This window comes from Cercospora beticola, chromosome 4 (assembly GCF_033473495.1).
Source record: "Cercospora beticola chromosome 4, complete sequence".
NCBI classification, from domain to species: domain Eukaryota; kingdom Fungi; phylum Ascomycota; class Dothideomycetes; order Mycosphaerellales; family Mycosphaerellaceae; genus Cercospora; species Cercospora beticola.
In genome coordinates, this window is record NC_088938.1 from 3840967 (window position 1) to 3858249 (window position 17283).

The 17283-nt window shown below is 52.8% G+C and overlaps 8 protein-coding genes across 8 annotated transcripts; 2 read left to right on the plus strand and 6 right to left on the minus strand.

The window, feature by feature from the left end:
- Positions 1–262: 262 nt before the first annotated feature.
- RHO25_007106 (uncharacterized protein) lies at positions 263–1339 on the minus strand (the record flags this gene model as incomplete). Its single annotated transcript, XM_023597881.2, has 1 exon — positions 263–1339. The coding sequence occupies one exon, from the start codon at positions 1337–1339 to the stop codon at positions 263–265; it is 1077 nt and encodes a 358-aa protein (XP_023453041.2).
- Positions 1340–1600: 261 nt separating this feature from the next.
- RHO25_007107 (uncharacterized protein) lies at positions 1601–2686 on the minus strand (the record flags this gene model as incomplete). Its single annotated transcript, XM_023597882.2, has 1 exon — positions 1601–2686. One exon carries the CDS (start codon positions 2684–2686, stop codon positions 1601–1603), a length of 1086 nt encoding a protein of 361 aa, XP_023452215.2.
- Positions 2687–3085: 399 nt separating this feature from the next.
- RHO25_007108 (uncharacterized protein) lies at positions 3086–3664 on the minus strand (the record flags this gene model as incomplete). The annotated part of the gene is made up of 1 exon (XM_023597883.2): positions 3086–3664. The coding sequence occupies one exon, from the start codon at positions 3662–3664 to the stop codon at positions 3086–3088; it is 579 nt and encodes a 192-aa protein (XP_023452213.1).
- A 304-nt stretch (positions 3665–3968) lies between these two features.
- Positions 3969–5369, plus strand: RHO25_007109 (uncharacterized protein; the record flags this gene model as incomplete). Its single annotated transcript, XM_023597884.2, has 1 exon — positions 3969–5369. One exon carries the CDS (start codon positions 3969–3971, stop codon positions 5367–5369), a length of 1401 nt encoding a protein of 466 aa, XP_023452221.2.
- A 426-nt stretch (positions 5370–5795) lies between these two features.
- On the minus strand, positions 5796–6887 carry CCP1 (heme peroxidase; the record flags this gene model as incomplete). Its single annotated transcript, XM_023597885.2, has 1 exon — positions 5796–6887. One exon carries the CDS (start codon positions 6885–6887, stop codon positions 5796–5798), a length of 1092 nt encoding a protein of 363 aa, XP_023452216.1.
- Positions 6888–7801: 914 nt separating this feature from the next.
- Positions 7802–9468, minus strand: RHO25_007111 (uncharacterized protein; the record flags this gene model as incomplete). Its single annotated transcript, XM_023597886.2, has 3 exons — positions 7802–8002; positions 8060–8206; positions 8278–9468. 3 exons carry the CDS (start codon positions 9466–9468, stop codon positions 7802–7804), a joined length of 1539 nt encoding a protein of 512 aa, XP_023452228.1.
- Positions 9469–10573: 1105 nt separating this feature from the next.
- RHO25_007112 (uncharacterized protein) lies at positions 10574–13930 on the minus strand (the record flags this gene model as incomplete). Its single annotated transcript, XM_023597887.2, has 1 exon — positions 10574–13930. One exon carries the CDS (start codon positions 13928–13930, stop codon positions 10574–10576), a length of 3357 nt encoding a protein of 1118 aa, XP_023452226.1.
- A 2346-nt stretch (positions 13931–16276) lies between these two features.
- On the plus strand, positions 16277–17128 carry RHO25_007113 (uncharacterized protein; the record flags this gene model as incomplete). Its single annotated transcript, XM_065602893.1, has 1 exon — positions 16277–17128. One exon carries the CDS (start codon positions 16277–16279, stop codon positions 17126–17128), a length of 852 nt encoding a protein of 283 aa, XP_065458965.1.
- Between the last annotated feature and the right edge of the window lie 155 nt (positions 17129–17283).

Here is a 17283-nt window from a genome sequence, read left to right on the forward strand (position 1 = left end):
CAAACACCTCTCCTCAAACGCAGCAACCGTAATCGCTGGATCGAACACCATACTACCCTTTACCCCTAAGATCGCATCGTCCCCAAAATGCCCGCATCGTATAGGTCGTCTCCTTCAAGCTGCAGGATCCTTTTCAGAGCCAGTTTGCCCGCGTATTCGTCTTTGGCGTCCACTGTGTTCCAGCCTAGGGTATAATGCTCGAGCTTCCCTTCCAACTTTCCACGAAGCCACAAGGCAATAAATGTGTCGCATGTCGGCTCCTCTAGAAGCCCAAAGATTCTTTGGTCATGCTAGCATCGTACAAGTTACTCTCCGAACGCTGCAGCACTCTGTTCAGAGCTAGCTTGACTGCGCCCTCGCCGATGGCTTCCAGCCTCCGCCAGGCGATCGAGTAGCGTTCGAGCTTTCTACTCAAGGTACCACGAAACCACTTGTGCTCGCGCGCTGATGCTATGTGTCCGGCATCGAGAAACCATACGTGTCTGTTTGCCTCAGTATGGCGTAGAGCTCCCAAGTATAGCTCGTTCAGCTGCAGATCATCCCGGATGCAAGCGAGCATGGGATTCACAGTTCCGGAACAGATGTCAACCTCTTGAATGCTGAGACAGCGCAGATTTTGTCCCATAGCTCGCAGGAACAGCTTGATGGACGAGGTTGAATGAACCAAGCTGCCCAGCACAATGCGCTTGAGTTTCGGTGGTTCAATTGTCTCCAGAGTACGAAGCAACAATGAGACCTCAAGCGATGGCGACGTTCCTTGCTTTATGCCAAATGGGGGCCACATGTCGTGCACTTCGACCGACTGTAGACATGAGAGTTTTCGCAAGAAGCCCTCCAGCAGAAGGCCGAAGTCCGTGGCATGGGCACCAACCATGAAGTCAGTCTGCAGCTTCGCGGTTTTTGGTGGGAAGAAATCCACTTTCGCCACTCGTGCGAAACATTTGGGAGACCAGGAAAAGCTCATGATGGCATGCATGGCTCCAGGAGCGAGTCTCACCACCATATTCTGCGTGTGTCGACGGTTCCACTCGTCCTCCGAGCCCCTGAAGAGTGCCTTGCATGTGAGGCGCAGTGCGTGTAAGGCTGTGCTCTTCTTTTTGTGGATCGACGCTTCTATCGGGCACGCGGCATTGTCGAGGATGTCTGTATGCGAGGCGACAATGCCGATCAGTTCGCCTGGTAGTGTCTCCAGATAATTCGCCTGCTTGTTCTCATCCTCGGTGGTGTCTTTCACGGCTGCGACCTGACCAACAGTGACGACTTGATCAGCGACGACCTGATGGGCGACGACAAGTCGGCTGCTGGTAACATCTTGATCGGCTCCCTTGGACTCGGCCATGTTGTGAGCTGCGTTCGAGTCGTGATGACAATGTGAATGTGCCCGAGGGCCAGATAGGTAAAGTGTTGTACTCTCAAGTTGGCTTGGGATCAGATTGAAGTGGATAAACAATAAACGAAGATTTGGTCCCATCACATGCAGCCACATACGGACGCTAGTGCCCGCGCAATTGAAGCAAACCCTAGAACGTCACATGCAGCCAAGGCACACAGCTGCTCGCTACAAAACTCACTGCTGCACTGGCCACTGCAGCCCACGAGTTCACAACAGCAGGCCTCTCTCCTTGAACGCAGCAACCGTAATCGCCGGATCAAACAGCGTACTCCCCTTGTCCCCCAAGATCGCGTTCGTCCCCAAAATGACCGCGAACCTTCCCTTGCACACTACTTTACCAGACGCCAGATGATAGCTCTCCACCTGCTTCTTCGGAACCGTCGCCGCCGGATTGCGAAAAGCCCGAATTGGATTGCTGCCGGTGTAGCTAGACCAGTCGCCGGCGAGCGGGGGAGATATCCCCCACGACGAATTCGAATCCGCAAGTACAAACAACTCAAGTCGCGACAAATCCGGCGCCGAATCACGCCAAGAGGCGAAGAGACTCCCCCAAGAGCCATTGCGAAGATTGACCCGAGAGATCTTGAGGGATTGCAGCCTGCTGTGTGATGCGAGGAACGGACGCAGTGTATTGAAGTCGAGTTCGCATTCTTTCAGTGTGATAGAGGTCAAGCTGATGTTCGGGTTGTGGGATAATAGCTGGAGAATGACTGTGACACCTGCGTTTGGCGTAAGCACACGGGGCGGGCCTACGTCAACCGCTTTGCACAGCACGTGTTGTACTTGTGGGATGTGAGCGATCAGATTCATCAGCTCTGTACGCAGTGCAACCAGTTCTGTTGGGTTGAGGGGTGTCGCTAATGGGCCGGAACGAATGGATCCGGAGGTTCGTCGATGGTCGGCGAATCTGAGACCTTTGATGTAGCTTTCGATTGGTCGGCCATTTTTTGGGCCAATAAGCTCCAGTCCATCGAATACTTTTCGAACGTCGCTCGCAATGAGGTAGACGCGGAGGTTCTCGATATATTTCTTGACAAATGCATCGTCGGCTGCGTCTCTGAACGTTCTGTTGACTCGACGAAAATCTTTAATCCAATGGCTTTCGATCCAGGCTGGGTACTTCGCTTCATCACGAGACCAGAGGTACTTAAGGATGTTGTCCCAGACTTCCTGGGGTAAGCTCATGACAGCGGGGTATGGCTTCGGCGCTGGCTCCCGCTTCGACTTCTTCGACTTCTTCGCAGGTGGCACAGCGGGAGCTGTACTCTTGGATTTGCGTTTACGCGGCACCATGTTGACTGTGATATTACTAGATAGAACAGATCTGGGTCCTCGTTGTATCATATGTGCCACGACGCGTCTTTGTGTGAAGTGACCGGATGCGGAGCCAGTGAATAAATATTCTGTCTCCCACTCGTGACTTCGACTCGAGTGTTCACTTATCCTCGTGTATGCATTCTCAGATCGAGTCAGTATCTTGTAGCTGTGATGAGAATCCAGGTGGCTGAAGACAAAGCCGCCATACTTCCAATGTCCGCATTTGGGAAAGTGGAGCCGCTTTGTTTGTCAGCGATGGCGCTCCGTGGACATGCCTCATCATGTTGCGCACTGGAGCTTTGCTAGAGATCCAGCAACAAGTCCAGCAGCTAAATAACCTTGCAGACCAATATCTCCGACAGGTCTCATTCTTCTTCATGGTCCTTGTGGAACACTAGGAAAGAAGCCCGGTGTCCTCAGTCTTTCAGCCTGCCTCTTCGCTGCCGCAGCCTGCGCCTTCTTCTGCAACCTCATATTCCAGAAGTTCTTATTCAACTCAAATATCCTCGGTCCTTCAACCGTGACGGTAGCCTTCCCGGCCTCACTCTTCTTTGCTTCCAACTCCTTCAACTTTTTCTCCTCCTCCTCTTTCAGCGTCTTTTCGTCCGCCTCATCCAGTTTCTTCTGTTCTTCCTTAACATTCTTCCCTTCCTTCTCCCACTCTTTGATTCGCTGTCGATCCATCTTCTTCTTCATCTTCTCTTGGAATTCCTTCTTCACAGCTTCAATTTCCTTCTCGATTTCGGCGTCTTTGGCCTTCTTGGCGAGATCTTCGGCATCTTTTGAAATGGCGAATTTAGGATCTGTGAGATGGCCTGGGCAAATGTAGAACCAGTCGGAATTGTCTGGGGTCGAGAGCACGGTGGGTGTGGGTTTGTAGCAGATCCAGCAGGCTTTGGCGTCGGTATCTTTGACCAGGCGGCGATGCCAGAGGTTCGTGGGGCCGGCGGACATTTTGGCTCTTTTGAAGCCTATCAAGGCTTGAGATGAAGTTGCACTATCACATGAAAGGCGGATGCGAGGCAGCTGTTAGTGGGATGAAGTGAAGGCATCCTGCGTCTGCCAAGATGAGCTTCGACCAAATCCGTACTAGCTGAAACCTTGCAGGAGCTCAGGTTATCGATAGCGAGCCCTTGCCAGCCATTGGAGTCAGTTCTGGGGAAAAAGTTGAGATGACTCCCCAGTCGCGAAATCCTCCCTCTTCATACTTCAGCCACTCAAGACCGTCTAACTCATGTCCAAGACCTCGCTGCCCACCATGTCCAAAGACTCCACACCCGCCGCTGGCAAGCTCTGGGGCGGCCGCTTCACTGGCGGCACCGACCCCATCATGACCCAATACAACGAATCCATCTACTTCGACCGCGCCTTCTACTCTCAAGACATCCGCGGCAGCGTCGCTTTCGCTCGCGCAAATACAAAGTCTGGACTTCTCACACCAGAAGAATTCTCCGCGATTGAGAAAGGCTTCAAACAAGTCCAGCAAGAGTGGGAAGATGGCACGTTCAAAATCGTGCCTGGCGTCGATGAAGATATCCACACTGCGAACGAGCGACGATTGGGCGAGATTATCGGCACGAATATCGCGGGGAAGCTCCACACGGGACGTAGTCGAAATGATCAGGTTGCGACTGATATGAGGCTGTGGCTGAGGGACCAGCTTTCGCAGCTGGAAGAGTACTTGGTCGCATTTCTGAAGGTTATCGCTGCGAGGGCAGAGAAAGAGATTGATCATGTCATGCCCGGATATACGCATCTGCAGCGCGCGCAGCCCATCAGGTGGAGTCATTGGATGTTGCTTTACGGACACTACTTTGCGAGTGATTTGCAGAGATTGAGGGAGGTGAGGCAGAGGATCAACAAGTCTCCTCTCGGATGTGGTGCTCTGGCAGGAAACCCTTTTGCGATTGATCGTGATGCCATGGCCGAGGAGCTGGGCTTTGATGGATTGATCATGAACTCCATGGCTGGTGTGGGAGATCGTGATTTTGTGATTGAGACAATGCAGTGGGGAAGTATGTTGATGACACATCTCTCTCGATGGGCGGAAGATTTGATCATTTACTCGACTGGAGAGTTCGCATTTGTCAAGTTGGCGGACACGTACTCCACCGGCTCAAGCTTGATGCCACAGAAGAAGAACCCCGACTCGCTGGAGCTGATCCGAGGCAAGAGCGGCAGGGCATTTGGCCAGATGACAGGTCTCATGATGAGTGTGAAGGGCATTCCCTCGACATACAACAAGGACTTACAAGAATCTGTCGAACCACTTCTGGATCATGTCAAGACCGTTGGCGACAGCATCCAAATCGCCACTGGTGTCCTCTCGACCCTTTCCATCTTCCCCGAGAACATGCTTCGGTCACTATCTCCCGACATGCTCGCTACTGATCTGGCAGACTACCTCGTGCGAAAAGGTGTCCCCTTCCGCGAGACGCACCACATCTCAGGACGCGTGGTGCAGCTCGCAGAGAATGAGCGCGTGCCGATGGATAAGCTCACGTTTGAGCAGCTACAAGGCGTAGATGGCCGATTCGAGAAAGATGTTTTGGAAGTGTTCAACTATCAAGCTAGTGTTGAGGCTCGCTCGGCAAAGGGCGGCACCAGCAGGAGCGCTGTGCTGGAGCAGATTGAGGCCATCAAGGAAATTTTGGCGTAAACTGTAGATGTGTAGATACCCAATTGGTAGATGATAGAGCTGTAGGTCGTAGTGTACTATATCGAGTTTGGTCTACATTCTTAGCTTTTTTCGATGATTCAAGTCGATGATGCCGGTACTGCAGCAATAGCTGCAAGCTCTGGGTATTCGGCTCAAAAAGACGCGATATGGCGGCGACGCAGAGAATCGATCTGACAGGATGGAACGCGTCGTGAACTCGCGAACTGCGCAGCGAAAGTATCAACACTGCTTGATGCAAAGTTGCAATCTTCAGAAATTCTATTGCTCTAGCAGCGCTATTCTATGCTAGTATTGGTATCATAATCGATTCGAAGGTACACACTCCAGCACACACTGTCATTTGCTCCCCAGATGGTGATTTCATCCCAGCGGCAGACGCCAAAACACAAACCCTTCTTTCCCGCATTACTCTGTCCTCTTGAAAGTTATCCTGGCATCCTCTCCACTGACAAACGGCACTCCAAGTTCAAATAACTTCACCACGACTTTTTGGAAGTCCCTAAAGAAAGCCTCCTGATCCTTAGCATAAACTTCTGCGTACTTCCGGAACTCCTTATCCTTGATTATCGCCAAATCTGTAGGCAACATCATCAAGCTCTTGGTCTTCTTGTCTTCATACTGCTTCGGCCCATTCCACTTCTTCCACTGCCACTTCTCATCGAAGAGCAACTTGAAGTAGTCGTTCGTCAATGTGGTAGGTGAGAATGTCCAAGGACCGTCGAAGCCAGAGCGGTCAGTGTGGCAGCGTCCGAGAGCGTGAGCGCCAGACAGAGCGACGATTTCTTGGTCATTGAAGCCCATGCGGCCGAAGATGGCGCGGAGGTGGTTGTGTTCTTTGGAGGCGTCGGGAAGGCGACCATCGGGTGTGCAGAAGGATACATCGCGGTCGGCGCGGCCTGGACGCCATGGGATGTCAGGACCTCCCATTTCTTGAATAGCACAGGCTGCGGCAAGGGTCCAGAGATCGGAGTAGGTGATCCAGGGGAATTGCTGCTTGATGGGCTCGAGGAACTTCTGGGCCACAGTGAGACCAGCGTTGGCTCCGTGGTCTCGTTCGGGTGCGAAACGCATTGTGGCGCCGTTGGAGCCTCCTGTACCAGTCGCTGCGTCGTAGGTGCCACTTGCGTGCCAGCCTAGTCGGAGGAGGACAGGACCGTATGAGCCATCGTCATAGTCATCCTCCTCAATGATCTTTGCCGCTATCGCATCGTAGACTTTCTGGTAGTCATCTTTTGTAGGTGTGAAGACAGTCTCCGACTTGGCATCTGAGCTCTGCTTGGTACCACGGACGGCAAAGTATCCTCCAACTCCCAATGCTACTCCTCCTGCTCCCCAGATGTACCAATTGCTCGCAGCCTTCGGGGCCTCGCTCGAGTAGCCACGTCGGGCTTGTTGCTGGAAAAGCTGGGCGCTGCGCTTCGAGGCAGAGGATCGAAACGCTTGGGTCGGGGGTGGTGAGCGAAGAGCTCTGGTTAATGTTCTGCTTGTGGAAGCCATCTTGGCGTGTGGTGAGTGGTATATGATCTGCTGTGCGAGTGAGTGGGGACGGAATGGCTTTAATACTTCAGCAGATTTCTCGGGGCAGGTATCGCTCCCAAGAGTCAAGTGATCTATCGCCTGCCGAGCATTGACAGCGAGCGTCAATGCAGTGCAGCGAGGGCCTACATGTGCCAGATAAGGCAATGGGCAAACAACGGCGACTTATCCATGACCGTGCCCTAACGCAGCGAAGATGCCAGAAAGCGTCTGAGAAGGCGGAAAGGTGAAAGTTCTTCAGACCCACTCGCGTCTGTCGTGATGCTGGCCAGGGCGTGTTTCTATTCACGGTCACCGACGAGTGCCGGATGTTAGCTTTCCAGAGCAGCTGGATGTGCCACAGCGAGGTGGAAGGAGCGCGGCCATTGTTGCCTGACCAAGCACGCTGTTTTCATGCACCTTCTGTTCTTGATGAGAGAGCGTGTCTGGCGTGCAGGATAAACGAGCACAGATGATGTCGTCTGTGAAGGTTTGGGTTAATCAGGAACCCGTGAAATTTGATTGGACGGTCTCCGTTTGGCAAAAGCTCGTGACGGAGAACTCGCTGCTCTTCTACCAAATCAGGCATGCGGGCCCGACTTCTATCGTGCTTACTTCATCTCTCAATTTTCATGTCGCGCCTTACTCATGACGCCGGTATACGTGGTTTGCCGTGCAAGAAACCTCTGTCGAAGCTCTTCAAAATGAGCTTCGAAAGCGCCTTCAGCATTGTCCCGGGGTCGTACAAATTGCGATCTTTCATGGAGCTGCGAGAGCGCTGTGAGCGCTGCTGGCGACAGAGAGACGTGCCTGCCGCAATCCGCAAAGACGTGGTACGCAATGGCCTCAAGAATGGCTCCCGGGCCTTTGATCGCTTCAACGGTATCTTGAACCCATCAAGCAGCCGCCTTCGCCTTCGCCTTCATCCTCACCCAAACAGGATCCTTGAACCAGACACCAAAATTCTTCTGTGTCGCGAACCAATCTCTCCCACCCATCTTGTCTTCATTCAGCTCGAGATCGAAATCGAACAGGATCTTGGACAGAATCAATCGCATCTCCGCATGTGCCAAGTTCTGTCCGATACAGTTCCTCGTCTGAGAAAAATATCAGCTTGTGTTCAGCGACTTGTTGGTAAACACTATTTCACTTACACCTGCAGCAAAAGGCTGGAAACTCGCTTTCTTGTCGTCGGAGAAGTCTGTTGCATCAGATGCCCAGCGTTCGGGAATGAACTCGTCAGGCCGCACAAAATTGCCCGGTAAACGGTTGATGGCGAAATGATTTGCGTGAATACTGATCTGTAAATCAAGCAAAAGTCAGCGATGTTGAGCTTATGCCATCAGAGATTACCCGGACGTATCATACTTACACCTTCTGGATACCATCTTCCGCAGACTGCTGCTCCACCACGAGGAGGCACGCGTGGAAGGCCATCTGCCACAGGAGGATACATTCTCATCGCTTCGAGAAGGACGTGGTGCATGTATGTCAGCTGACCAACGGTAGCCAGGTTGATCTCATCGCTGGACGCAAAAGTCGTTCGGACCTCCTGCGTCACCTTTTGCAAAACTCCGGGGTTCTTGCACAAAAGATATGTGGCACCACTCAGCGTCGTGGCAGTCGTCTCAGCCCCGGCAAGAATCAGGAACGAAGCATTGACCTTCATCTCATCCAGCGTCATGCCTTCGCCTTTATCGTTCTCTCCGCTCTTAATCAAGACTTTGTCCCAGAAGTCCCCGCGAGGTCCGTCATTCCCAGCGTCCGCACGCCGCTCTGTCAACTGAGCAGAATACAAGCTATTCAGCTTATGCGCCTCAGCCAACTTCGGGTCCGCGAGGATCGGGATCAAGAAAGGAAGGTAATGCTTCATCAGAGCGCCAGCCTTGAAGAAGAATTCCGTGGCATGCATCGAAACATCCACCCAATTATGCACGACCTGATCTCTCAGCCCATTGAACGGTTCTCCCCAGGTGAGATCACCGAGCACATCAAAAACCGTCATGGTATACCAATCAACCATATCCAACGTCTTTCCTTCCGAAGCATGCTCATGAAGCCGCTGAATCAAAAGATCAATATAATACATAAACCTAGGCTCCTGATCCTTAATCCCCTTGGCCGAGAAAGCATAAGCCAACAATCTTCGAAACCGAGAATGATCCTCCTTATCTGCCATAAAGACATTCTTCACAGGCTCGAAATTCGCCTCGGTGAACTGCGGATCTTTAGGAAATTCTGGTTTTGCTGACCAGACTTCTTTCCAAACTGCGCCATCTCCAAGACTGACTTCGTTGGGTGCGATTCGGACTTCGGTGCCATATTGTCGGTGGAGTTCGAGTATTCGGTGCAGAGCTGTGCCGTTGAAAGAATGGTAGTCGAATGGGATTCGCGAAGCTGCCCACCACCATGGACCGGGGACGTCTCGCATGGGATGTAGGAAGAGGTTGTAGAAGATGCGACCTAAGGTGTACAGTGTAACACCTCCGGCCAGCAGGGCGATGATCGCGAGGCCTGGACTTTGTTGCACATGTTGTGCGATTTCGAGGCCTGAGGAGGCCATTTCGTGGAGAGCTGTGTACGGATCCTTTGCAGCTTCATGCCTGCAAGACTACATGCACCATATATACTACACTCCCTCACGGCGCTCATTATCCCATCGGATACCATTTGCCCGCACACTAGAGACACCTTTCCACCTCCCAACAACAGCATACCGAGCCCGAACGACCGGAAACTCGAACACAGCAGCAGCCGGCTTGGAAACTGCTTTTAGGGCTCCGGCCACCTGAGCCGACAATACGAATCGTCGTCTTGGCTATACTATGGACGACAGCCGCTTGACATCACTGCGGAGGCTCCGCCTCGCGCTATTGTGTGTGTGGCCAGAGATGCACGGAATCCGAAGATCTCCCATTCTCCGAAGTTTGGGGCTAGAACGTGGCTGGAGATACCTCCTGCAGGCTACAGAGGGGGTCCACAGTAGCCTCCCCCAAACCTCTTGTTGTACCTCCTAAAGTGGTAGGTAATCACTATTGTGTAGAGAGATTCACATTCAGTCTGTTCCTCCCTCGTGCATAATATCTCCACCAGTGCATTGCACAATCGGAGATAGGACATTACCGACGAAGCGATGTGGCTTCCTGGAGTATCATAGTCATGTCCTATTGCTTTGTTGAGGCCAGTAATGACCATCGATTGATCACATCGAGCTACTGTTGCATCTATGTGTCGGCTTGCAACATGACAGGGACGCAGATCCAAGGAGACGCCTCTGACAACTCTCGTGCTGGAATGTCAAATATTCAACGATAGCGACACCAAGAAGTCGGGCATTCGATCACAATCACTCTTCCTTGAGGATCGAGCTCTTTGTACGAATATCGCCATAGAAGCGTCATCAAATGGCCCATCTATATATACACCAGCAGACTTAAACCTCCTGGTCCCAAAAGTAAGGTAAGGTAAGTAAAGCTTGCTACCTCTACAGTCTTGAAAAACGCCAAGCACCTTTCGCTAAACAATCATTCTGTGCTGTGCCCTTTTCTTGTCCCTGGCACCAATTCGTTCCTCGAAGCTCTCATCATCAAGCCACCCATATCGATCGATCAGCCAATGTCCTGATCACCATCATATACAATTTCCCTCATCCAAAAGAGAAGCCAAGATCATCTCGCCTTCCTCATCCTCTCCCTCTCCCTCTCCTCAACTCTACTCCCCGAACTCAACAAAGCCCTCATCCTCACCTGCATCTGCGACTCCGTCTCCCTCAACTCCAAAGTCCCACCACTCCGACTCCTCGTCGTACTCGTCGATCCTCCTCTCCCCAGAACCCCAGCCGTAGAGCTCGTGGCCATGCCCCCACCGATCAAACTCCCACCTCCTTGTTGTTGATTTTTCGAGTTCAAACTCAACGCACTCTCCTTCCTACTAATCGCCCCATCCGACGCAGACCGCATACTAGCCCTCTCAACATCCGCATTCACAACCCTTAATCTCGATTTCGGAACCGTAAACATGACTTGTACATCACGTTTAGCAGCCGCACCTTCAACATCCCATTCGTTCTCTGCTTCGCGGACTTCGAGTGAGGTTCGAGTTTCTTCTCCCCAGTCACCTTCAAGTTCCGGATCATCTTTGTAAGGATGGATAGTATCCCAGTCTTTCTGGCCGCGTTTTTGTTTTAGTAGCGCTCCACCATCGGAGATCGCTCGTCGAGGGGAGCTTTGGATTCCGAGGACTGCGCGGTCGGAGCGTGTGGGAGAGGAGGTGGAAGTTCGAGGTTCCATCATTTCTTCGTGGGAGTGTTTGTGTTGACTTGTTAGGCTGAAGCTTCGTTCGTTCATTGCTGTTGTTAAAGCTCGACGAATGCTGCCCATCCAACCTTGTCGGCGATGAGGTGATGAGGAAGCTTCTGCTTCGGATTTGTTTCCGACCAGGCCGTGGGCTGCCAGTGCGCGTCGATATGGATCGTCTCTGTCAGACACTGAGCTGCCTCCGAGAAGTGCTTTGCCTTCTTGTTTGAGCCCAATGAATGATGAATGTGCTGTCATGAACGACTCAGTGGATTTGTCGGCGTTATGTATGGGCTCCAACACAGGCTTCTTCGACTTTCGTTTTGATTGCCTCTGAGACTCTGTGTGAGCTCCATAGAAGTAGTATGGTGATTTTCGCCCTCCACTCGATTCAGTAGTGGACATCGTCGCCGTTCGTCCCTCCATCGGTGTTGTGCCTGGAGTTTGTTCCGCTTCTCGCCTTGCCAGTGCTGCGGCTAGGAGAGCTCCCGTGCGTGTCGACATTGTTCGCGTGATGGATGATGTGGAAGCATGTGATCGGGTCGAGCGATCACTCAAGGTGGATGATGTCCGGTCATCACTCTTGGTAGGTGAGGCGCGGCCATTCCAATAAGACGATCCGGATGCTGGTCCAGGCATTGGGGCTGGAGGCTCATCATCTTCGTCCTCCACTACCAACCAATTTTGGTCTTTGGCTGATGGCACGGGTTTTCGTTCCACAAGATGGGAGCGCGGAACGTAAGCTGGAACGATTCGTAATGTTTCTGCAGCGTTCGGAGATCGCGGTGAGTTTGGGTTACTGCCTAGCGGATTTGGGTGCGGGTCCTTGAATGGATCGTTGATGGGAGCATATCCAGTACCAGAATTGAGCACGCGTTGTAACTCCTGAAGCTTTGCCTCAGCGTTGCTAAATCTGTCGTGTGACGGGCCAGGCTCGGGTCCATGAGCGGGATCCGAGAATGGGTTGCGCACATTACCCCCTCGCTCAAGATCGTCTTCGTCTTGACGCTCAAGGATGGGATGAATGTTGCCGCTCCCTTTGCTGACGCGCACCTCGTCATATCGGGGTGCTTGGTGGTATGAGTACGGGCGTGTGGCAAGTCCATTTCGAAGACCTCTTGTTGGACTTGGAACATTGACGAACAATCCTGTAGACGCTGCATGCTGCATCTCCGGTGGTCCATCATCAATGGCGGCGTATGGTCCTTGCCGACGATCATGTACATCTCCATGGTCGAGGTACGGTTGGTCTAGTGCGAGGAATGATCCACCTGCTGAATGAACGAGCGCTTGCTCTTGCTGTTCGCGCTTTTGCTTTAGTCGTCTCGCATACCAGAAGTAAGCAAGGATCAATATGACGAGGACGAGCACACCCAGTCCGAGCCCGAGCCCGAGGCCTGCTTGTTGCGATGTCTTGCTCAAAGCTCCGCCTTCGGACTTTGTCTCACTGGCACCGACCGGGTTCGTATATGAGCTGATCCATGCATTCGAGGTCGTGTTGTATAGCAAGACCTGGTCATTGGACTGCGCTTGCCGTTTGGCAAATCTCGAAGAAGCAGGAGCTGGAATTATGAAGCCGCCCACAATCATAACCACTCCACCGGGGAGCATAGTCGCGCCATGCCCGTAGATTCCGGTGTTCTTCGCGATACCACCTGTTGCCTGACTCGGTACAGTCCACGTCCAAGCCAGCTGATCATCGCCACCATATTCGGAACCCAAATTGAGAAAGGCGACTTGGGGGTCAGCTGGGTTGGTGATGTCGCCTACCCAGCCTCCAATGACAATGATCTGGCTTCCGTCCTCCGACAATACCGCCGTATGTCCGGAGCGAGGCTCGACGAGAGTTACGTCCGAAGCTCGCGCGGCAAGATCCGTACGTCCTGGTGCAGGTTGTTGCACTGGGAGATATGACCAGCTATTTTGCGGGAGCGAGAAGAGCGCTACTTGTGAAGTGTTCAGGAAGGCATTTTGTGTGTGCCCACCCAGCAGCAAGAAGTCCTGCTGTTGCGTCTGTGCTGCCCCAGTAGCGTTGACTCGGTAAGTGGGTGGCAGGCCAGTCATGGTGAAACCAGCTTCAGCGATGGGTGGTCCTCGAGCGGCCGACGCGCTGACGCTGTAAGTGTTCTCATTGCCGCCTGTCGCACCTCCTGCATTGTACACCAGCATCGACTGCGAGTACTGAGCATCATTTTGCCATGATGCCGCTGTGCTGTTACTTGCTGGACACATGCCGCCGAACACGAAGAACTCCAGCTGTGTTTCTGAGTTTCCCACGTCGGCTGAAAATGCCACACCATTGCCCAGGTAATTGACGCCTGTCAAGTTCGCGAATGCGCCGAGTTGCGCTGTCGTGGTATGCTTCTTCCATTCCCCAGCCCACTTCCATATGGTTGTGCTATCTGCACCTTCTGCACAGTCTCCTGCAATGACTGTGATGTTCCCATACTCGTCGATGATGGGCAGATACGGCACTTGCGATTCATCGTTCAGAAATGGCAAACTCTGCGACAGAGTCGAGGGTGAGGCGTCATTGCCTGAGACCGTTTCGGAGACGTCGATGCTCTGCAGTACCGCCTGATTGGGATTGCGTGATGAGCTTCGCAGGATGTATGCTGTCGTCGAATTCCGCGACCGCAATACGCTTGTCGGATTGTAGGGTAATGATACATCGGCCAGAACTACACGCGACAGAGCCAGCAGGCCCCACGGTAGTGACTGCCTCTTCATAAGAATATCGGTTCGTGGTCGTCGGGAAGGTCATAAATCGTTCGTTCGCAGCGGGCGTCGTGTCGAGTGCGGTTCGTGGCTAGACCATGATCTCCTCCACCATCCTCCCCATCCGTGATGTACAATAGTCAGTGACGAGCAACTGATCTTCCCCGGGTCGTGAAAGCGGTCGTGAGGCCCGGGCAGTGAGAGGTGAGACTAGACAAACAACAGTGCGCAGCGAGGGTGTGTGCGAGCGATCAAGGTTGGCGTACGGGATTCAACGATGGTGGCATGCAATGCACGCAATGCAGTAGTGAGGGCTTCAAGGTCTGCAGTCGATGACCCTTGAAAATGGATCGAACACACATCAACAAACCCGACCGCTGCCGTCACCACACCGGCCTGGACCATTCAACCAGCCTTCCCTCGGACGACGCTTGCGCTGTTACTGGCTAGCCGCGCACACAGCGTTGGTATTGCGCAACAGGCGTGCACACCTGGTACGGCGAATGGGACGCTGCGCTGCCAGCCTCTCTTGCGCAATGCGAATGGCTGGCTGGGTGAAACGTCGTGTGTTGATTGTGGGGCCCACGCCGTTGTCATGACAATGCATATTCACGTGAAAGCCACTTTTCCCAAGCAGGATGCAAGAGTGGGTCTCGCGTGACCTGCGAACACTTTGGAGATCCCTGTTAGTGCCGTGATGAGCAAGGCAGAGACCTTGCTGTCGGAACAGAAGCTGCTCGACTTCACGCACACGAGGCCGGAGCTCGCTTGCGATTCTGGTTTCGGTATGCACCACTTCCGGCGTCTCGAACGACCTCCGCAGGAGATCGAGCACATCTGCGCAGATAGCATGCGCCGATAACCGCAAGGAGAAAAATGCTCGCAGGTTTACCCGAACAACGGCCTCCCTCCCATCCTGACGGCTGCCATTTCAATAAGCCCATCTCAAGCTTCCGCAACTGCATCTCCCAAGCAGCCGATATCTGGGGCGTAGGGAACGCACTCGTGTTGAGTACAGAGCTTCGCGTCGTCTTCATCACATCACTACTACTTACGAGAATGGCCGAAAAAAGCCGAGCTTGCAGGCCTGGGGACACCCGGGACACAACAGTGCTACTTCTTGAAGACATCTGGACCATGCGTTCGCCCAAGCCTCGTAACAAATCACCATAATGGCGAACACCACATTCTCCCGCGGCTGAAGATTTCGAGCATGAAGATTAGTATGCTCATGCAATGAACCTCAGATCTCAAAGATACGGGTCGAAGGTGCTCCTTCGAAGGAGACTCAACCACTACTGGAAGGTTTGAAGCTGCACCATTGGCCTACTTATGCATTGTCGAGTCAAAGAGAGGCTACTGCCGAGGAGTGGTAACTTGCAACTTTACAGGAGGTCGCTAACATGACATCCGACGTATGCGCTGCATAGAATTGTTCAGGTAACTCACACTGAGACAGGTGATTTATACTGCCACGACTGCCAGCGCTCAGACCGTAACAGCAGATCTTTTCAACAAACTTGGGAAGGCAGCGATGGTCAAATGCCTGAAGGGTCGGCCAAGCAATATGACTTCCACCCTCGTCGCGTCTCGTACTGAGCTTACCAGAGTTTCTCCGTACCATACACAGCACACTGCTCACATTGCACAGCTGCGCCATGTCGCTGCGCGCCATACCCATCATAATCTCCGGCGCGCAATCTCACTGCACCGGCAAGCCTAATGCGACATCGCAACCTCGGTACATACACACCTACAACTGCAGGAGGCACTGAGAGCCTCAAATCGATCTTTACCGCTGCACTCGGCTCAACTCAGGCCGCTCTTACATGTTGTGGAAAGCTCTTGACTTGGCATGGCTGTTTCTCGCAGTCTCGACTGGACTGCGCAGTTTCCAAGGTATTGTGGCGATCTCATGCAGCCTGCTATTCGCCCTCGGACAAGGCTGAACGCAACGCCACTTGACAAACCCAAGACAAGCGATATCCAATGGTTTCTGCAGCAGTGGTCTGATCTATTCAGACCTAGATCGCATCCCGCAGTTGACAGTCTCGACAGGAGCCGTTGACGAGAACATTCTGTGCCGGACTTATGTACGGTTTGCTGTGTGCGCGTATCTCATACAGATAATAAATTGCAGGGCACCTCACCTGGAGTGCCAAATGGGTCATTGGATAATGCGATTCGCAAGCTATTGATCTCAGCCTTGTAGGATCGTGCAGTAGTCCAGACCTGCAATATGGCCACTCACCCAGTCGCAATTCTCCTCCCAAGAGAAAGCAGGGCATGCTTTGCGTGATAAAGCTCTCGCTGGCCATCCTTGCCGACAGAGCTCACTCATCCTGGGGAGATCTCGAGATGTCTCAGTTACCCCTATGCCGAATGCCGACTTCAGCATCCAAGTCTCAATTCATTCAGGTCAGCACTGAGTACAAACCGGCACCGACAGAAGAAATTCACGAGCTGAAAACGTCTCTTCCGGTTCAACGCTCGGCGGCGAATCCCCGCCACGCTCGCCGCAATCGCTCCTCGAGGCGACCATGGTGGAAGATTCTGCCTATGCAGTTCTTCTGCCTCGCTTGGACTGGACCCATCATTTACCTGCTCTTTCTCAATGCCAAGCATCACGTCGTCGGTGCCAGTGCCTGGTGTCCTAAGCACGACTGCTGGGTGGATGCCTTCAACAACCAATCCAGCATGGTGCAGAGCAGCATTGCAGCGCTCGCAGTACGGAGTCGCAATCTAAACAATATACTGCAGTACGTTGCGAAGATTCTTGAACTCTGGTTCAGTGTCATCGCTGCAGCGCTCATGTACCTCATGGTAATGCGTGTAGCGCAATCTCGATATGGGTCACCTGTCCGCCATCTTACGTTACCGATCGAATTTTCAAATCTGCTGGCCGTCTTCGACGGTGGTCTATATCAAGACATGTTCTCGGAATTCTACTGGACAGTTGTAGTTGTGGCATCGATCTTCATGGGAATCTTGGTCAACCTCATGGGACCAGCTACAGCCACACTTATTCTACCTACATTGGAATGGGTAGAGACAGACCGGATTTCACAGGGGTACTTCTACAGCATCAACACGAATGTCAGGATTGGAGAAGGAGAAGGAGACCTTGGGCCTTCCTCATTCGTCCTCTCCGACTCAGGCTGCTCGATCGATGACCTTGCGCTTGGTCGATACTCTTACGCTACGCAGTAGAGTCAGACTCTTGACTCTTGGACTCTAAGCACAATCGGCGCTTACATTTCAGATGACATAGTTCACACCAACGCATCAACCACCAAGTCCACTACCAAACAAAGTGGACTGACTCTTCATCTGAATCGCACATTTGATGAGATGGGACAGTCGAC